Genomic DNA, 21355 nt, shown 5'->3' on the forward strand with positions numbered 1-21355 from the left:
CCATTGTTTTATGTACAATAAAGAACAAAGGGGATGCTTGCTTTGTGGTTGTACTCACAGCGGAGGGATTATGTTGGTTATGATTGCTAACCGCCGTAACTGCTCAACCTAAAAATAACCAATTCGGGTGAACATCATCGGTTTTTTCCATCCCCCCATCCCAACTCCAAATAAAAATTCACATTCTTCACTTGTTATTAATTATAACAATTCTGCTTTTCTATCATCACATAACCATGTCGGAATCTAACCAGGACAAATCAATAGACCCACTTGACTCGGAGCTGAGTTCAGATTCAAATTCAGTTGCGCCTTTAGCAGGGTTTGGGGGTATCGCGGCTGATGCAATGCAAAGAATCCAAACCACCGAGTATGAAACCGAAGAAAGGAAACGAGCCCAGCTGGTTCAAAGTGGACCCAATGCACTAATTGAAAAAGTCCCCACAGAACCATCGCTGACCAAGAAACCACTTACTTGGAAAGAAAAGTATCAAGAATATTGGCCCGCCGTGCCAGCATTTTCCATTGCTTATCTACAAGTGTTTTGTATTTACTTGGGAGTGTTGTCCCTTTACTGGGGGTCCATATACAGAAGAGAAACACGGTATCGGAATGTAAAATATCTAGTGGTTAACCAGGATGCTGAGTTCCAATACAACGGTGATACCATTGAACCGTATTTAGGGAATGCCGTGATCAACATGTTTACCAATAATGCAACCATATCCAATTTGGGTGATTTCCGTATAGCCAACCTCACTGACTTTGAGGAACTCGCTGCCCGTCACAATAATACCCCATTTGAAGAGGTCAAGAGACAAATCCACCATCAGAAATATTGGGGTGGCATTTACATTGCCCCGGGAAGTACCGAAAACATCTACAACAGTTTCTATACTGCCAACTCGACGTTTGTGACATCAGGCGCCATTAATCTGACCATTGTTTTGGTTTATGAGACAGGACGGCACTTCTCTGCACTTTCACAATACATATTCCGAAACTTGAATGCCATTAGTGAATCTTGGGTACGCAATTACGTATCTAGTGAAATCTATCAACCTATTCTTGCTCGACTCAGTGACACTCAGCGAGAGAGATTACTATCGTCAAATGAGACCATTCTGATATTCACCACATTTCCCACATTTGCATATGACGATCAACGACCTGCTCCAGATTCAGCGGTTCTTGCACCAAGTGAAGTCCAACTCATCTATGCCTTGTTGGTGTCCTTCTACAGTTTCAATTTCTCCGTGGAAATATATGCATATATGAAGAAAAACATTGTTTACAAGAGCTATTTGTTTTACAAGTTCCTTATATCGCAAATGCATGCGTTGGTTTTGGCATTGGTTTACTCACTCATGGCAATAGCGTTCAGGATCTCCACCAGTGTGACGTTTGGGAAACTGGGGTTCTTGGTGCTATGGATGTTTGTGTACTTGTACATCAGTGCTGTTGGGGTAGTAAATGAAGTGGTGATTCTGATTTTCCTAGCGTACGACAAGAAAGAACTAATTGCTCCTTGGATGGTGTTCAACATTGTCAGTAATGTTTCTCCCACATTTGCGCCGTTTGTATTGCTGCCGGGGTTCTATAGATACGGATACGCGATGCCGATGTACAATGCGTACGAAGCGTTAAAAGTGGTGTTTTTCAATACGTGGAAAGGTCACCTTGGAAGAAACATTGGTGTGTTGATTATTTGGATCGTCGTTGGTAATATTATCTTGGTGTTTGTAACAGCGTGGGCAAGTAGAAGAGCTAAACGGATTGCCAAGGAACAAAGACGTAAAGAGAAAGAGGCGTTAGAAATGCAAAAGTCATAGATTTATACGTATATATATATTCTTTATGCAGTTTCATCAATGATGTCTACTTTAGGTTTAATATTTTTAAAACTTTTACCAAATCTCATGAATTCATAATTTGATTGTAACTCAGAATCTCAAGTAACATTTATGTCCCTCATAAAAGTGTTACATCGTTCAGTTATTTAGAGTTTTTATCAACGAGCCCAAAGATTATAGTTTTTAGCATAACACCGGATTGTATATCTTTATGCTTCGTTATGGGCTCTGTAATGTTTAAACCTTATTACAACTTTGTCTTTTGATCTATATTTGGAAATAATCAAATTAAAGTAACTCACGTGACTCTTGAGTAAACTCTGCACTTTTAACAATGTTACATACAACATGATAGATGAAATAATCCAAGAGTATGGTAATTGTTAAATATGCGTTTGTTCTTTACGTGGCGGAGCACAGTACTCGTAGAGTTAATTGTGATCCCTGAGGCAATGTCATGGCACAAAGACCAAGTCCAAATTGTTGTGTTTCTTGGGAATTAATTTTTTTTTTTTTCGAAGTGCACGAGAATCAAGTTCGTAATACAAGAATGTTTCTCCCCTTTTTCTACTTGTCAACGGATTCAATTCTCATTATAAAACCCTACCAACAACTCATTGAACTTTTGTTTCCTTTATTAGTTTTGGCTAATAATCCCAAGGTGCTGAAATAATATGTCACAAAGTTTGGCTCATCCAATTGAAGAACGACGTAATTCAATCGATAGTGCGGGAGAGCTCAGTCCATCTGAACTACATTATTCATCTTGTGATCTGCCCCCACATCCTGGTTCAATTCTACGAAAATCATCATCATCTCCTATACAGTCAGATCTACCAAATATTTATAGTAATCTTCGAGCTATTGATACTGAGCCACCTACCAAATCAAGTCATGGACGCAATATTCTAAAGAAATTACTACGAATAAACGGATCTTCTGATAGCATCGGTGATCAGCCTGCGGCATCTACTCCCTCGACAAATGGAACCACAACATCAACACCAACATCATCGTCGTCGTCATCTTCGTCAAAGGGTTTAAAACGAGGTAAAAGTATTCAAAGAAGTAAGGCATTACAGCATACTGATTCTGATGTGGAGTACTTTGGGGAACAGGTTGACCTACATCCAGATATATCCAAATCTATAGGTCATATCAAGATTTCGCCTACCTTTAGCAATGAAGGTTTACCTTTACTTAAAGTTTCTCACAAATCAAAGAAAAGAATTCTTTTTTACATCGACCCTACCAGCTTTAAATTCACCTGGAGGGTTGCAACTGGATCTAATATTGGAAGTGCATCCAGCCCAAATACACCCATGACGGCTTCCCTTTCATCAAATTCAGCTGGTACAAACGGTAGTGGTAGTAATGCTAGTGGTGGTACTCATAGATTGTCTATATCTGCTGGACGCTCACTACATGAGTTCAATATTGATGACATTAAGTCTGTTTACAAACAAAAGCATGGCAGTTCTTACCGAGAAGAATTGCGTATCTCACAAGAGTTTGAAAATAAATGGATAACTATTATTTATTTTAATCACAAGAAAGGGACTTTGAAATCACTACATTTAATTGCGGATTCTGAACATGACTTCAAGAAACTAAATACGGCTGTGCAGAATTTAAGAAATTTAAGGTTTGAGTTGGCAAAGGAATTTTTAATTGATTTGAATAATCTTAATGAAAATTATATGAAAGTGATACTAAATGAAGAGCTTCAAAGTCAGCAGCATAGTAAACAAATAAGAGAATTTCTTTCATTTAATGATATTCTTAAGTATGTCAAAAGATTAAATATCAATGTCAACACCAATCATTTGAGACAGATTTTTGACCAAGCATCCCAGAGCGGTGGTGATGGTACTTTTGAACATGGGTTGAATTTTGATCAATTCAAGCGGTTTGTGTTCATATTAAAGGAGAGAAAGGATGTCCAAAGCATTGTTGAAGATAAAAGTCATGGGAAGAAATACATGAGTTATGATGATGTAAAGAAGTTTATCAAACACACACAGAAAGATGACTTTGATAGCGAATCTATACAACAGATTTATGACAAGTTTTGCAATGAAGACGGTGTCTGGACCGCTGAAAGTTTAAACGATTTTCTTATGTCAAGTTATTCTAAACCATACCGTAATTTTGAATCAAAGCATTACTATGAACATCCGTTGAACGAATATTACATTTCATCATCACATAACACGTATTTAACTGGTCGGCAAGTTGTTGGAGAATCGTCAGTTGACGGGTATATTCGTGCATTGCAACGTGGATGTAAATGTGTCGAGATAGATATTTGGAATGGTGATGATCCCAATGAGTCTGAACCGGTGGTCAATCATGGGAGAACTTTTACCAAGTCAATTGGATTGACTAACGTTATTAGAACAATAAAGAAATTTGCATTTATAACTTCTCCCTTCCCAGTCATTTTAAGTTTGGAAATTCACTGTTCGGGACCAAGTCAATTGAAAGTAGTTGCAATCTTGAAGGACATTCTAAAAGAGGATTTGATTCTTGCTCCAATTGATGACATGCCAGTCTTGCCATCACCTAATGATTTACAACACAAGTTCATTGTGAAAGTAAAGAAAACAACTGCATTTGAGAATTTAATTGAAATGGATAATGGAAGTTTCACTTCCACTACAAGTACATCAACATCTACTTCCACTTCCCAAAGTGAAGACAACGGAACAAACAGTTCTTCTAAATCCACGTCGATAATACTCCGAAGAAAGAACAAAACACCCAAAGTAATCAACGAATTAAGTGATTTAGGTGTTTATGCCCAGGGTTTGAAATTTAGAAACTTTTCTTTGCCGGAATCCAAAACGTACAACCATTGTTTTTCATTAGGTGAAAAGACTATCAATAGAATTCTCAAGGACGAATCTACCAAGAATCAGTTATTAAAGCACAATAGAAAGTTTTTGATGCGTGTTTATCCTGGTGGCACAAGAATAAATTCAACGAATTATCTGCCACTTCCATATTGGGGAGTAGGATGTCAATTGGTTGCCACAAATTGGCAGACTATGGATCAAGGACAATTGCTAAATTTGGCTATGTTTTCATCGAATTCTAATAAAGGTTATATTTTGAAATCTAGTTCCCTTAGAAGACCAATATTATCATCAAAACTTCCAACATTCATTCAATCAAAATTAACAAAATCAAAGTTCAATTTTGAAATCATAAGTGCACATCAATTACCTAAACCTAAGACAAAAGAAGATACAACACCGCCAAATATTTTTATAACGTTTGAAATAATTGGTGCTGATGATATTAATTGGAAAAGTTCAAGTATTCCTAAAACTACAAAAATAGTTGCCCAAAATGGTTTCAATCCAATTTTTAATGCAAAATTCAATGGTGTTATGACACTTCAAAATGATTTAGTATTTATGAAATTAGTAGTTTATGCGACTACATCAGCATTAAATCCTGATCTTGGTGAACTGACTCCAATTGGTATTTCAGTAGTTAAAATTGATCATCTTAAAAAAGGTTATCGTTGCCTTCCAATTTATGATTTATTAGGTGAACAATTGCTTTATTCTTCACTTTTTATGTATATAGATTATGAAGATTTTCAATAGTTGAATATCGTGGACTGATATAATCTCGTCATGAAATTGAAAATCATTGTTAAATATATATATATATATATATATATAAACATCAACGGAACATATAAAATAGTAGATAAATGAAACCTAAAAAAAATAAAGACAAACTACAGCACAATAACGAATCAAATATAAATGCAATACAGTTATGTTTTAGCCTCCACCAACACCTTCCGGTCTTTCAACCTCTTTTTGGATTATGATATCTTTTCGCAAAAGTTCTCGTAAATCACCCAACTCCTCGTGAGAGTTACTGGCAGTGGTATTTGTGGAAGAAGTGGAGTATGGTTCGCTTGATAAAGCTTGTAAACTGTCATCCCTATCTAAAATGGTAATTGTTCTTTTAAATTTGAGGAATAAAACTTCCGATCTGATTAAAAGTGGATTCAAATGTAATTTACCAGACAAGTCATTGAAATATTTAAGCACTTCATCAAATTGTCTTAAATTCTGGATAATGATTCTCTCGTTATCAGACAATACACTCAAACAGATGAATAAAACAAACTGTGATGAATAATAATCAGTCCATAAAACTTCCCATAACAATAATACATCTGCCCATTCAAACTCTCTCTTGAACCACACCAATAACATTCTAAAAAAGAAAAACAAATCATTGGATTGACATTTTTCCAAGTGCTTGTACAAATTTGGCAACATAAATTGCAATAACTTGTTTAACGTACTCATTTGCTTCTTCATACCAGATTGGTCTCTGACAAAATTTCTTTCCATTCTTTCCATGAAGTTAGCAAACGCAAAAAAAACCAATGGTTCATCTCTAACAACAACATATAATGGTGACAACAAATCACTCATTCCTTGGACATATCCCAAATTCACATTATATTCATTGTATGTAAGCAAAATATTTCTCATTCTTTGTAAATGAATGTTAGTAAAAAGGAAACCGTCGTCTTCTGGACTATCTTCGTCAGGAGTCTCTGGAGAAGATTCACGCTCAGTTCCTGCTTGATCACTCTGAGCAGCAGCTGGTGGTTTCTTTACTTGGTTTTTGAAGATGTCCAAATTTCTATCAGTACGATGAATATCTTTCTCAATTCTAAATTTTTGGTCTTTAAAGAAATCCATGTCTTCTCTTTCATCAACTGCGGCCCATTTCATAGTTAACTCGTCATATCTAGTGGAGTATGAATCTCTTAAAGCTTCTCTTTCTTCTTCACTAGAATCCCAAGGATACACATTCAATAAAAACAACCACGCTTCAGCACGAACATCTTCATGTAATCCACCATGGAAAATTCTATTCTTAACCTCGTCAGAAGTGATCATCAATCTACCACTAATATCAAAAAAGCTTTTCCATTCCTGTGGTGAGATAATTCCTCTTCTTGAAGTTTTGCTAATCTCTTCTGGAGTTAACATCTCATTGGATCCTAGTTCTTTGTTGATTCTAGCATAAAGTTGATCATCCAACATATACTTGCTTTGGCTTTTCTCGGCTTCTTCTTTAACTTGTTGGGCCCATTTAGCTAAATAAATTCTAGCTGAATCAAAATCATCACCAATTTTAGCAACCTCGGGCTTCTTGATTATTTCCTTAACGGGTGCCGGTGCATTGTCGTCAATCAAGTCCAACACTTGATTCTTTGTCTTAGCTGAAAATGTAGCCACGGTCTCCAAGACTTTCCATTTGGCGTTAGCAAAAAACTTTCCCACATCAGGTAACTTAAATGGTTCTGTTTCTGGTTTCGGTGGTTCTGCTTTCAGTTTGAAGGGGGCAAAATTGCGCAAATCATTGGATTCAGGATTGATCAAATACACTGAAGGTTCAATTGTAGATCTTTGTACATTGATCAAAGCTTCCAATGCATTTAAGAAATCTGTACCTCCCCAATATAAATCTCCATCGTTCCCAAATGGGTCAAATCTTTGATTTTGTAATTTCTGATTTTTCAAAGTCAGGGCACTTTCATTATCGTGGAAAAATAATATTGGGAGTTTTTCACCATCTTGTGTATTGATAATTATCGATCCATGCCAAAATCCGTGTGAAGGTTTTCTGAACTGAATAGAATAAACATAAAGAAGCGGTGTATTGAAGGAATATCCCAGAAGTAACGACTGGCTTGGCTTCGATACAATTCTGGAACTCAGTGCTTTACCATGTTTGTAATTCAAGGAATCTAAATTTAACTGGATATCTTCAACATCTACTTGTTGATATATTTTTAGTTCCTCAATTGATAATTGTGATTCGGGTGTGAAAGATAAAATGATCTCCAAATTGGTTGCTTTCAGGGGTCGTGATAAGGCTAAAAATCCAGGGATATTATCTTTCTTTGAAGGTGAAGGATGAAGGTATACTTTCGATTTGACAAAGAGAAGCTCCACCTGTCCTGGAAGTATTGTCTTTTGAGGCATTGAACTAATAATGATAGGTAGGTGGTGTTGGAAAAAGAAAGATATTGATGGCAAAGCAAAGAAAAGAGGCGTAGATCATGTTTTTTTTAAGTGAGTGAGTGAAATTATAGTGTGGGTGGATTTTGTGCAAAAATACGAACATGCAATGTCGTGCAGCAACCGACTACAACCAGATATTACATAAGTCCCCTGCTAGCTAGGTCTGTATTACAGTGAGCAGATTAGTGTATTCATTCTGTCTGGGTTAGTGGATAGAAATATCTATGTTTGCTTTATGCAACAACAGGATTTACAAATTGAATATGATGCGGTCACGTGACACGGTTGAAAATTCTATAATTCTTATACAGTCATTTTATATTACCAGGAAACATTCATCCAAACCTAGTGACAATATATCAAGCAGGAATATACACATTTATTTGCTTCTCGTAATATTCTACATCATTATCTGTACTTAAACCATGGAGAGGAAGCGATGAGCCTCTGGTTTAATGTTGTATTTGTTGATACTTATCACGGGTGATATGCTCTTGGCTATATAGCAGGCTGGTATGTTTCTATCAAATCTGGAGTATGAGATATTATTTTAAGAATTATCTTCCCATTATTATTGCCCATTGATCGACTCGTCCTCGCCTCGCGATGATTACGCTCATCTAAAAAAAAAACTATACGCAAAAAAAAAAAAAAAAAAAATTATTCAGGTCCCATCTCTTTAACCATCACCACCAACACATTCATATAAAACAAAACAAAAAATGGGAAAGATTTCAGTTAGTGATACCAAGGGTAAACAACGTCATAATCCATTGTTGAAAGATATTTCATCACAAGGGGGAAATTTAAGAACAACACCAAGATCATCAACTAAATCCCAATCATCAAAAAAGAAAAATAGTCGTAGAACCAACAATAATGATGATGACGAAGAAGGTGAAGGATTTTTAGATGCTTCCAGTTCTAGAAAAATCTTACAATTAGCTAAAGAACAACAAGATGAACTTAAAGAAGAAGAGGAAGGTATTACAAAGCCTACTTTTGCTCAATCATTTAAAAACCAAGAAGTTGTCAGTGATGATGAGGAAGAAGAGGAAAGAGAATATTCTGATTTCGAAGTAGAAGAAGAAGAGGAAGAAGTTGTATACGATGAAGAAGAGATTGAAGTTGATGAAAAAGATGCCGAATTATTTAATAAGTATTTCCAATCAAACGGTGAATCCATGTCTCAGGGACAGAGTATAAATTTGGCAGATAAAATCTTAGCCAAAATTCAAGAAAAAGAACTTCAACAACAACAACAAGAAAGTGGTAAACCAGTTGAAGATGCTGTTTTACTTCCACCAAAAGTTATCTTAGCATATGAGAAAATTGGACAAATATTAGCCACTTATACCCATGGTAAATTACCTAAATTGTTTAAAATTTTACCAAGTTTGAAAAACTGGGAAGATGTGTTGTATGTTACTAATCCAGAACAGTGGACTCCTCATGCCACTTATGAAGCTACAAAATTATTTGTTTCTAACTTACAAGCCAACGAAGCTCAGAAGTTTATTGAAAAGGTATTGTTAGAGAAATTCAGATCCTCCATTGAAGATTCCGACGATCATTCCTTGAATTATCATATTTACAGAGCATTAAAGAAATCCCTATATAAACCAGGGGCTTTCTTCAAAGGGTTCTTGTTGCCATTGGTTGATGGATATTGTACTGTTCGTGAAGCCACCATTGCTGCTTCTGTATTAACCAAAGTTTCTGTTCCTGTTTTACATTCATCAGTTGCATTAACTCAATTGTTACAAAGAGATTTCAGTCCTGCTACTACTGTATTTATCAGAGTTTTAATTGAAAAGAAGTACGCTTTACCATATCAAACATTAGATGAATTGGTGTTTTATTTTATGAGATTCAGAAATGCTGCTCAAGAGCATATGGATTTAGATAATGAGAAAGAAGCTCCTCAATTACCTGTTGTTTGGCATAAAGCATTTTTGGCATTTGCACAACGTTACAAGAATGATATTACTGATGATCAAAGAGATTTCTTATTGGAAACTGTCAGACAAAGGTTCCATCATTCTATTGGTCCAGAAATACGAAGAGAATTATTAGCTGGTAAACCAAGATTAACTGAAAATTCAACTAAAGAAGATGGTATAATGATAGATGCTTTTTGAATAATATAAGTGTGTGTATGTATATCAAAATCTATATTAATAATTTCTTTGACTATCCTGTAACAAGTATGTCTATTGAGCTATCTATACATGACTTGGAGCAGAAGTTCTTTTTCTTGCATCGTCACAAAGTTTATCAAAATCAGCAAAAAGGGCAAAATAACTTTGAACACATCCAATGATTGTTAAAGCCACAGTACTACCGATCCATAACCCGTCCAATGATCCTTTCCATGGTGAGTAAAATGATAAATATATAGATAATGGAATACCAACAAGATAATAAGATACTATATTGACAATACCACCAATACGAGTAGCGCCTTGACCACGTAAAGTACCTGCTGAAGTTGCATTCATGGAATCTGAAATTTGCATTAAGGCAATTAACCACATGATATCCAACACAGTGTCAATAACTTCTTTATCATTTGAAAATAAATTAGCAATTTGCCATTGGAAAATCATTAATGCAAAACAATTCAACATTGAAATGACTAATCCAAATGATAAACTAACTTGAGTGGTGATCTTAGCAGCAGTTGGTAATTCAGCACCTAAATAATTGGCAATTCTAGTAGATGCAGCGATACCAACAGCAAATGGTACTTGATAAGTCAAGGATGCCATAGTGGTACCAACAGCTTGAGCAGCTAATGCTGTGGTTCCAAGATATGATGCCATTAATGTTAAAATTTCAAATGCTAAAAATTCAGCTTCTAACATAATTAATCCTGGAATAGCCAACAGAACTAATCTACCCCATCCATGAAACGTATCACTAAAGCTAAAACCTCCCCAGCATTTCATTGGATGTAATCCAGTTGGGGTATCTTCTGGTTTGACATAGAATAAAGTAAATAATACTAATCCAATAAACATAATCCAATAATTTATAGCCACGGCAATTGGGGCACCTAAATATCCAATATGTTTAACAAATACTAAATTCATGATTAAGTTTGAAGGAGCTGCGATTAATAAAACATAAGTTGAGATATGGAAAATACCTTGTGCTTGTAAGAAACGCTTACCACATTCAAAAAGTATATAAGCCGGGATCCCAAATGCAACATATTGTAAATAGACAGCAGATAATTTAGCTGTTTCTTTATCGGGCAAAATTAAACAAATCAAATCATATCCAAAGAAAACCCATACAAATAAAACTGGTAACATAACCATGAAAATTAATGCAGTACATTTTTGTAAATAAGAACCAACCAATGTATATTTTTTGGCTCCAAATGCTTGAGGACATAAAGTATCCAATGCAGTTGCAATACCTTGAATAGTAGCATATCCAGTAATGTTTGCAGTCATGGCTCCCATAGAAACAGCTGCTAATTCAGTAGCACCTAAATGGCCCACACTGAAAACGGATACAGTGGATAAAGAATTTTGCAATAGAAAAGTAGCAACTAATGGTATAGATGATTTAACTAAAGATTTTAATTCAAAACTTGCGGTAGTAGATGCGATATTTTTATTAACTATGGCACTTTCAAAAGCATCTCTAATTTCATCATCATTATTACCATTATCTTCCAGGACACTGATATGATGAGCTTTTAATAATTCACGTTCTTCTTCAACTAATTCATGGGCAACAACACTCAGTCTTCTTCTTTGTTTATTATATTGAAATGCAGAAGTATTTGGTGATAATAAAGGTTGAGATTCATTTGGTAAAGAGGACGATTCTGGAACTTGGTTATCTCTTTCCAATTCTTCGTCAAAAACATTTTGGTCTTGATTGGATGATGGTGGTATGAAATCAGAAGGTAAATATAACCCTCCCTTACCTACTGATCCATATACCACAGACGCTCTTCTTTGAGTATTTGAATGAGTAAATTGATGGCGTCTATCGTGATGTGAAGACATGGCTCTTATCAAGTAGAATTGTATATGAAAATAAAAACAATCAAGATGATAAAGTAGAATAATTTTCATACCATTTTTTTTTTTTTTTTCATTGTCATTGTCATTGACTTTGTCATTCCGTCGCATCAATTTAATTTAGTTTGGCCTGAAACGCGGCGAGTGAAAAAAAAAAAGAAATTGCGACCGGCAGAAGGGGTCTGTCTGCAGGAAAATTGCTTTTTTAGTTACTGAGAGGTTATTGATTGCCGCTTAAGGTATAGAGCCACAGTTGGTGCTGAATTATTGCCAATTTATTGCCAAAGGCGATGACATCGGTTGTATTATATATATAGTATGGTTGATGAGTGTGTATAGATAAAACGTTAATTTACAAAATATTGTAGGTGATTTCCAGAACATTTTAAAAGTTGTAGGAGATTTTTAACAAAAATTGGTGCAAATTCTTGACAAAAAGGGTTAATAAATATTAATTGACCGTTGTTATTGTCACTGAAAGAATAGTCAGACATCTTACTACTGACACGTCAACTTAAGAATCTTTTGTATTCTTCTGTAGCAAACCATCTGTTGACCGGTGACTATCACCTTTGTCTTACTTGCATCAAGCATCGCGATACAAAACGCAAGGCCGAAAAAGAGAGGAAAAAAAAAAAACAAAAGATTAATCATACCGGAACCACCACGACAACCCTAGCAACAAACTTAAATGTCAAGAAACAAAGAGAAAGCACAGTCAAATCTAAATCAGTATTATCTACAAAAAGATCGGGTACTGGGAGTACTTGATTCCAATTCACAAAATCGTCCCAAAAATGTCAATAAAGTTACTTCTTTACCTCAAGCCGAAAAATGGCGTTCAATTGTAATATCAGAAATATCTATAAACTTAACTAAAATTAATGATGAAAATTTGACAGATTTTGAGATTCGTGAGATTAATGATAAATTGAATTTATTATTCAAAGAGAAGAAGTCATGGGAATATCATATACGAAATAATTTAAAAGGGAATGATTACATTAAATATGGAAAAGATTTGATGAATACTGGGGTTTTAGTTGATCGTGATGATAATAGTGTTAAAGGATATAGATATTTTGGTAGAGCTAAAGAATTACCTGATGTGAAAGCCTTAATTGAACAAAAGAGAAAGCGAACTAAAATTAAACAAATTGATTATAATGAGGATAAGGCTAGAGAAGAAAGACTCGGATTCGCTTATTATGGATACTACGATGAGAAGGAACTACCCCTAGATATCATTGGATTTGAAAAGAAATCCACTGTTTCAGATCCATTACTAGAATTCGAGTCTCAAAGAAGTAAAGAACTACTGGAAGATACAAATGATACACAACATAATAAAATCATAAATTTTGATGATATACCTACAAACGAAATGGTAACCAAATGGTTAGTCAACAAAAAAAGACAAGAACTACTAGCCAAACTAGGGATTAGTAACAAACTGTGATACATCTTCAATTATCTTTACCCCATTGTCTGCGTATAGCTGATCAGTATCCTTTTCCTTATCAGGATAAACACTTTTGGTGTATTGTTTGAAAACAAATGTATTAAACCCATTTTTTGCACAATCAATAGCAGAATTCAATACACAGAAATCGTAAGCTAAACCAACAAATACAACATCTGTAATCTCATCTTTTTTCAATAAATCTAAAATCTCAGTATGGTGTAAGCCCCAACAATCTTGGAAACATGAATAATATTCTCGATCTTCCAAATACCCCTTTTTCACATTTGCCAGAGGTGTAGGAACTGACCCAAAGGATTTCTCAAAAGTAGGTTCAAGACTTGCCCCCTTTGAATTCTGAACACAATGATCAGGCCAAACAAACTGCTTCATAGTTTTCACTTCATTTGTAGTTGGATCAATCTCTCCTTTAGGGTGTTTGAACGTCAATTCAGTATATGGATCCACATTATGTTGAGACGCAAATGAAATATGATTTGCTGGATGCCAATCTTGAGTAGCTATAACCAACGACCATTTATATTTTGGATCAATTAATAATTTATTGATATCTGGAACAATTGAACGACCATCTTTAATTGCTAATGATCCATCAGGTGGAAGGAAATCTTCTTGTAAGTCAACAACTACCAATGCTAATTTAGTCATTCTGTAATCTCTGTTGATTCAAGTAATACTTTCAGTTACAATTTTTTCTTTTTTGTCAGCCCCCCTTCATTTATCACCAGAATCATCCCACATTTGATAATAATTCACCCCCCTTGATTTTTTTTTTCATGTCGCGTGCGTAGATCTAGAATTGGATAAAAATACGTTTCAGCACACACGTGAATGCAAACACGTGTACAATAGTCATGCGTACTTCTGAATTAAATAGGTTGTTGCACAAAAGAGAAACGATACACTCCGAATTGTTTGATCTCCACACATTTGGTAGCACAGAACATATAAAGTACAACAAAAATACATACACAAATACCCCAAAAAGACTCAACTATAAAAGGACAACAAACTAGCTTACAAAAAAATAGCTTTTTTACACCACTTTCTTTTTTTTTTCTTTTTGTTTTATCAACAATTAATATTATTCACTATATATGATATCAGTTTTAACAAGTGAGTATCAATTGATGTGTTTTATTCATGGCTGCAAATACTAACTTCTATATAAGGAACTACAATCCATTATATCCATAACAAGTTTACCAAGAATCAAAGGTTATATGTTCCCATCACTTGTTGTTATGTGTTCCCTCACTAGTTGTTGTTTGTGTCACTTGGTTAACACAATTTAAAGAAAGTCACCAACTGATAGCTCCTTTAGTATGATGCACAAACATAAGAAGAACCTTCCAAATAAGATAGCAACTTGGAACACATGTTATCTTGAACCTTACACAAGGGATCAACATATACAAAAAAGGAGCGATGTTGATTAGTGAAGGTTCTTCAAAAGATAGTGACTGGTCATCACTATCTTTAAAAGCTACTCATCGGGATAGGCTAGTTGAAAATCCCGATGAGTAGTAGTGGCGGTTTATTACAAACCACACTTGTAGAGGACCAGGTAGAGGACAGTCGACCAGTCCCCTTTCCTCCTGGTTCGGCCTCTATCAATTCCCCCTTGGGCCAGTAGGGGGACGCGATATGGCAACTCAAGAAGAGGGCCATAGACGGGCTGGGTCGGCCCCACTTACACCAGTGGGCCCAGTTCGTCCCTCTCCTTTAATTAGGAGAGGTGGTAAGTGGTGAGGGGGTACCCACCATCACTTGGTTCATCCCACCACTTCCAGCTTTGACATGTCATCACAGGTAGTAATCACGTGAATATACAAACCCCACACATCAGACTTGCATGTAACTGTAAATATAAACATGTTTGCATTTTTTTCTAATTCTGCAACCTCCCATCAATCCCACTGCTTACATCATCAACGCTTGTTTTGCATTGTAGGGGAGGGCATGATGATATACCATGATTATTCTGTCGATCAATTCGGGAGAACAGTGTATAACCACCCTTTCATCAACAACTATATTAAGTACACACGACAAACTGACTTCAAGAAGTTATATTTTCATTCAATTTCAAAACTAAAACAACTCCACTTTTCTTTTCTCTCCATGATATCACCATGAATAATAATAATAATATCATAGAATCACCAAAAGGGGGAAACAAATTAGAGGCGAGCAAGTTTGATCGTCGAAATTAATTTTTATTATTTCTTTTCTCCCACTTGTTGATTTTCAGTTTTACAAAGGTATGTTTTTTTTTCTCTATCTCTATTAATTAATTAATTATCGAAGGGCATCCAATGTGATCAACACTCCAGAGAACAGTTTCATAATGAGACGATAGGGTTAATTAGAAATAGAACCATTATATATACCCTTTGAAAAAAAAAGGGTCCTATTCAATGATTGGCTTTGTTGGAAAATGTTGCCAAGACTAGAAACCGGTACTACCCATTTAAATATAGATGCAAAAAAATGAGCCCCTACTTTGACGTATATTTAGTTTTATGTTTTATAGTCTTTTTTTCGTGTTTCAAAAATAGTTGGGACAGTTGCCAATAGAACCGCCTATTCATGGCTTACAGCCTGAAGATTATGATAAAACCGAAGGAAATATTATCTTTACGAATTTAATCCCGCATTTGTTTCAAGATCAAATGCAACAAAAGGAATGCTTCTCGGTTTTTTCCTTTTTTTTTGTATAGTTAGTTATTAATAGAATATGCATGTAATAAGGCTCTTTTGGTAGCGATGTCAATCCTCATGATCAGCACTCTTAATCGAAAATCACATTAATTGATCTGGGTAATCGCTTAAAGAAAAAGGGTACGTTGCTAATCATTCATAGGATGCTCATCTCATGGCATCATTGATATAATAGCGGATCAAGGTTTGAAGAGTAGTAGGCAATGAAAGAAGAATCAAACAAAAGTTGCAAAAGATATTTAAACTTCTCTCAATAAGGAATTCCAAATTGGTGAATGTAACAAACATGGGGCAAGACTACTCATAAATAATAATATTTTGTATTATTCTCCAACTTGTTGTCATGCCTGTCGTTGAACCTCCTACCAATGCAGATCTTTTGTAAGAGAAATGTACTATATACACACAAAATAAAATTGGCTTAGGTTATCTTCATTTCTCCAATTTGAATAAATATTATTTCCAAAATGGGAACTTACACTCCTTTCGAGTTGTTTACAATTATCGTTTTCCATACCTAAAGTTTCACAGAAATATGGAATACAATTGCTGCGAAAGAATTAAAACCTTAATAGAAACACACTACAATTAAAACCTACAAGTAAAATGGAAAAAAAGAAAAGAATATAAATATGCCCAGAAAAGTTCCAAATCTGCAAGTTTTACCTTCTATTTTCCTTTTTTTCTCTATCATTCAACGTCATTAAGTATATTCAATCCTTTATTACAATATGAAATTCACCTCCATTTTTGTTGCTGCAGCTATTGCCGGTACTTCCCAAGCTTGTATTCTCCCATTATTAAACTGTTTTACTGGTAAAAGTGGTTCCAGTTGGGGAAACTGGGGTTGGGGCGGTTCTACTGGTGGTTCTACTAATACTCAACCATGTGTTACCCAAGCTCCACCTCAGCCTTGTGAAACTGTTGTTGCTCCACCTCCTTGTGTTACTCCTACTCCTGCTCCTTGCAATTAGTCACTAAGTTTCGATAATTCAGAGAGTTCCAATAATTAAAACAGTTCATTTTTTTTTTTTCAATTAACAGCTAGTATATGACTTTGGCAGAATATACATTTTTCTTTTGTGATATCAAGTGCTGTGTGTTCTTTGAGTCCACCTTTAGTTTCTCTTTTGTTGACCCCTACATATGAAATAGCCTGTTATACATATTTAATGGTAGTTTTTTTCTTTTTTTCAATTATCTAGCCCGGAACGGGTAACTAAAGGTATATTCTATCACAAATTGTACATGGGAATGAATCATATTGCTAAAATTTACTAACCAAAAGATATTTGATATATTATTCCTAACCCATAGTTGAGTTTCACTTTTGAATGCAAAAAAAAAGAGAACAAGTCTCCTTGCTTTTGATCCCTGGCTGCGAAAGAACACCGATATATCCAGTACTATCCGTCAAGGGATGAAGATGATAAATGCTTGTGATCAGTTTGAAGAGTAAATCATGTAATTGATTTATAATATTAATCCCTGAGTAAAGATTTCCAGTACTTTCACATCATCAGGATGTTCCATTTTTTATTGGTTGCATGAATTGCCAAGGAAATCAAAATCAAAATAATCATCATTTTAGGCGAAATTACATTCACGCAAAATAACTTGCATCTATTGAATATGAATATATCAGAGTTGTTCTATGCCTTCATGAAACTCAAGAATAATAACATAAGCAATAAACAACGACCCCCCTTTTGAATTAAAAATTTTATTGAATTGCAAAATTGCAAGCCCATATAAGGTGAAACACGTATATGAATATTGAGCTATAAATAAGAGGTTATTTCTCCATTCAACTTTCTAATTCCTAGTTATTTTTAAATCCATTCAAATTATCTTACAAACATTACATTATGAAATTCTCAACTGTTTTCACTGCTATTATTGTTGCTTCTACTTCCGTTGAAGGTGGTCTTCTTTTACATAAATTAGGTAGTTGGGGTGGTAATGGAGGTGTTGTTGCAACTACTCCTTGTGATACTCCAACCCCAGCACCAGAACCTCCATGTGATACTCCAACTCCTGAACCTTGTGTTGAAAATAGCGGTTGTGTCGTTAGTGGTGGTAGCGGTGGCTATTCTGGTAGTTACTCAGGTGGTATTGGTGGTATTATTGGAAAGAAAATCAGTTTCATTAAAGGTTTGTTAGGACATTAGATATCGACCACTAGCTATCTAGTAGGTATTTTATATTTCTACATAAATTTATTCAATTCATCAGTTACGTATTTGCTGATTTCTTTTAACTTTTCCTTTTGCATACTTTCAATTTTTGCAAATTCTCTGTCAAGTTGTTGCTGTAACTCGTTTTTCCTCTCCAGTATGCTTAATTCTAGCAATTGCAATTTCAGTACTAAGCTTGTAGTAAATAATTTAAGACTTTCATTAATGCATATAGTAGTACTTGTTTGCTGCTCGCTAATTGTCGAGTCACTAGGCAGATTCTTTGGATCAGCATCATCTCTTGTGACTTCTGATATAGTTGTATTAATATCAATAGATAAATTTTGTTCTGAAAATTGCTCATCCTTGTCACAAATACCATTCTTACTTGATATGGAAGTTTCATTTCCCCCATTGGTAGTTTCTTGCATTGATACATCAGGAATATTTGAACTCAACAAAGAATTACTACTTCTACCTAGAGAAGCTGCTGTTTTTCTTCTTTTGACGCTATTCGGAACAACACTGTTATCACCATTATCATCATCATCATCATCATCATCATCATCAAAATATCCATACTGGGAGAATTTTCTCTTTTGAATAGCAACAATAGGCACCAAGTGTTTTTCACAATCAACATGTACTTCTTCCATTTGACTCAGAGGTACTTGCATCGTTGAATTGAGGGATATTTTTCTATGTTGAACATTACGTTTTAAATAACCGACAAGCCAATTGTAATGCCCATGATGCGACAACTTAAACTCAATAGTTGAGCTTGGTATCTCCGTTGCATCATTTCGAAAGGAAAACTTGGACATGTACTTGTAAACCAGCATTGGATCTGAACGCAACTTTCTTTTATCGTGACATTTGAAATTTAATCTAATCACACCATCTGGTAATGCCCTAAATGAATTCAATGTCATTAGATTAATATAGAATATGTCTATTTTGGTCTTATCTAACTGGAACCACAATACCAATAAATATCCATCAACAGGTTGCATAAAACAATTTGTACAGTTTAACGCCAACGAGTCCTTTGAGGATGTTGAACATGGAATGAATCTCTTAAAATTGGAATTGATTGATTGAATATACGAAACATAAGGCACAACCATGTCTATTAAGAAAACACTTTCCAAATGCAAGGATACGAATAGTTGAACTAGATTTAGTTCTGTGGTGATATCATGATTCAATCTTAGAATATTTCTGAACTTCTTGACATTTTCTTTGGTGTTTATCTTCTCTTTTACCAAATCACTGACACTTACCTCTTCTACTATGTGTAGCAATATTCTAGAAGTTAACCATGAAATAGTCGATTTTTCAACTAAAGAATTCTCTATAAGTGCATGAAGTACCTTGATATCAGTGGTGTATACACGTAGGGTGTTTAATATGGGCCAGAATAGCTTTATCTCAGGGTATACAAGTCTCACAAATTTGTTTATGTATAAATTTATCAAAAACCATGCAAGGTTATCATGAATAAAATCTAGCAGTATAACAAATTCAAATAATTTACCGTTACATTTCCGGATGATGCATTTTGACAGTTCGGTTGCAAGTTCAATCTCAGTGTCTTTCAAGGTAAGCAACATTCCATTTAATTGCTGCATTTCCAATTTGTATATTGGAGGAGACGACAACGTCCGTGTACCATCAGTAATACGTGTAACAAAACTTTCAAAGGAGACACTGAACTCATCCACAATCATGATTCAAAGCTTTCAACAAAAGAAGTTGGTGGCGTTGATCCTTGGGGTCTAGTTTTTTTTTTTTTCAAGGGTTTATCATATTTATACACATGTAGTGGGGTCAGGAAGATTTTGTTTTTGCAACACACTGCCGTTTCTTACAACCAAAGAAAAACCTAATTTATGTTAACAAGTAATAAATATCACTTTTTGTATTAATTAAAAAAAATATTACTTAACCATTATAAATACTCTAAATCAAATTTAAAGCTTTCAACACATCACAGTTTGGTGTAGGGTAGTTTTCAGCTTTTCTCAATTTAGCTTCATCTACACTGAACCAGCCGTACGCGTCTTCTATTAATTGATCCTTGTGAACTTGTTCTCTCGAGCACTTAGCTCTCTTATCGGATATGAAAATGTTCTCCACTTTAGCATCATAGTTACGCAATTGTCTTTTGCTTTTTGAGCCATGCTTTTGTTCGAATTTTTCATTGACATAGAATGGTATATTATGCTTTGGAGTGTTACGCTGTATGTTATATTCATGACTTGGTACAAATGAATATTCTGGGGATGTGTCACTCGAGAAAAGGGCAGATAATACAGGCACAATCAATAACAATAATATTGGTAATAATCCTTTCAAACCCTCAAGCAATGAAGGTTGTTCTTCCTCTTGTGTAGCCCTATTAGGAGATTGTGCTCGTGGTCTTCTTGTTGTTCTTCTATGTCTCATAAATGGATCATTTTGTCCTCCAAAACTTTGGAAAGAAAACCCATTACCACCGAAAGTAAATGTTGGGCCATGGGCACCTCCCCCACCAAAGAACATATTAAATAGTTCATCTTCAAATGGATTACGTCCACCACCAGCACTGGCAAATCCTGTTCTACCACCAAATGGACTACTACTGAAACCACTTGGTCCACCTCCACCTGCGGCTCCCATTCTTGATGTTGGGTCTGCCCCAGTTTGGTCAAAAATCCTCTTTTTCTGTGGATCACCTAAAACTTCCCATGCTTTATTTAATGATTTGAATGCTTCTGAAGATCTTGGATGTGGGTTTTTATCAGGATGACATTTGATGGCTAATTTTCTATATGATTTCTTGATGTCGCCTTCACTTGCTGTTTTTTCAACAGATAGAATTTCATAAAATTGGTGAGGTTTGTAGGATAAAACCCTTAAAACGATAGACTCCTGTTCTTTAGTATACGAAGACATACTGAATGTTTGATGATTTCCCAAAAAAAAAAAAAAAATGAAAAATTTATAGAAATGAATCACG

General features: G+C 34.9%; 10 protein-coding genes across 10 annotated transcripts; 5 read left to right on the top strand and 5 right to left on the bottom strand. All coding sequences in view use genetic code 12, as the record gives it.

Annotated features, from left to right (window-relative positions):
* Positions 1-236: 236 nt before the first annotated feature.
* SNG4 (Sng4p) lies at positions 237-1832 on the top strand (the record flags this gene model as incomplete). The annotated part of the gene is made up of 1 exon (XM_002550800.1): positions 237-1832. The coding sequence occupies one exon, from the start codon at positions 237-239 to the stop codon at positions 1830-1832; it is 1596 nt and encodes a 531-aa protein (XP_002550846.1).
* A 695-nt stretch (positions 1833-2527) lies between these two features.
* On the top strand, positions 2528-5470 carry PLC1 (phosphatidylinositol phospholipase C; the record flags this gene model as incomplete). Its single annotated transcript, XM_002550801.1, has 1 exon — positions 2528-5470. One exon carries the CDS (start codon positions 2528-2530, stop codon positions 5468-5470), a length of 2943 nt encoding a protein of 980 aa, XP_002550847.1.
* Positions 5471-5653: 183 nt separating this feature from the next.
* GYP7 (Gyp7p) lies at positions 5654-7888 on the bottom strand (the record flags this gene model as incomplete). Its single annotated transcript, XM_002550802.1, has 1 exon — positions 5654-7888. The coding sequence occupies one exon, from the start codon at positions 7886-7888 to the stop codon at positions 5654-5656; it is 2235 nt and encodes a 744-aa protein (XP_002550848.1).
* A 761-nt stretch (positions 7889-8649) lies between these two features.
* Positions 8650-10068, top strand: CTRG_05147 (bystin family protein; the record flags this gene model as incomplete). The annotated part of the gene is made up of 1 exon (XM_002550803.1): positions 8650-10068. One exon carries the CDS (start codon positions 8650-8652, stop codon positions 10066-10068), a length of 1419 nt encoding a protein of 472 aa, XP_002550849.1.
* Positions 10069-10152: 84 nt separating this feature from the next.
* CTRG_05148 (uncharacterized protein) lies at positions 10153-12081 on the bottom strand (the record flags this gene model as incomplete). Its single annotated transcript, XM_002550804.1, has 1 exon — positions 10153-12081. The coding sequence occupies one exon, from the start codon at positions 12079-12081 to the stop codon at positions 10153-10155; it is 1929 nt and encodes a 642-aa protein (XP_002550850.1).
* A 580-nt stretch (positions 12082-12661) lies between these two features.
* Positions 12662-13429, top strand: ISY1 (Isy1p; the record flags this gene model as incomplete). The annotated part of the gene is made up of 1 exon (XM_002550805.1): positions 12662-13429. The coding sequence occupies one exon, from the start codon at positions 12662-12664 to the stop codon at positions 13427-13429; it is 768 nt and encodes a 255-aa protein (XP_002550851.1).
* On the bottom strand, positions 13406-14101 carry PNC1 (nicotinamidase; the record flags this gene model as incomplete). The annotated part of the gene is made up of 1 exon (XM_002550806.1): positions 13406-14101. One exon carries the CDS (start codon positions 14099-14101, stop codon positions 13406-13408), a length of 696 nt encoding a protein of 231 aa, XP_002550852.1.
* A 3944-nt stretch (positions 14102-18045) lies between these two features.
* Positions 18046-18348, top strand: CTRG_05151 (uncharacterized protein; the record flags this gene model as incomplete). The annotated part of the gene is made up of 1 exon (XM_002550807.1): positions 18046-18348. The coding sequence occupies one exon, from the start codon at positions 18046-18048 to the stop codon at positions 18346-18348; it is 303 nt and encodes a 100-aa protein (XP_002550853.1).
* Positions 18349-18386: 38 nt separating this feature from the next.
* CTRG_05152 (uncharacterized protein) lies at positions 18387-20084 on the bottom strand (the record flags this gene model as incomplete). The annotated part of the gene is made up of 1 exon (XM_002550808.1): positions 18387-20084. One exon carries the CDS (start codon positions 20082-20084, stop codon positions 18387-18389), a length of 1698 nt encoding a protein of 565 aa, XP_002550854.1.
* Positions 20085-20316: 232 nt separating this feature from the next.
* HLJ1 (type I HSP40 co-chaperone) lies at positions 20317-21291 on the bottom strand (the record flags this gene model as incomplete). The annotated part of the gene is made up of 1 exon (XM_002550809.1): positions 20317-21291. One exon carries the CDS (start codon positions 21289-21291, stop codon positions 20317-20319), a length of 975 nt encoding a protein of 324 aa, XP_002550855.1.
* Positions 21292-21355: the final 64 nt, after the last annotated feature.

The sequence above is a fragment of the Candida tropicalis genome (genome assembly GCF_000006335.3).
Source record: "Candida tropicalis MYA-3404 genomic scaffold supercont3.7, whole genome shotgun sequence".
In the NCBI taxonomy this organism is placed as follows: domain Eukaryota; kingdom Fungi; phylum Ascomycota; class Pichiomycetes; order Serinales; family Debaryomycetaceae; genus Candida; species Candida tropicalis.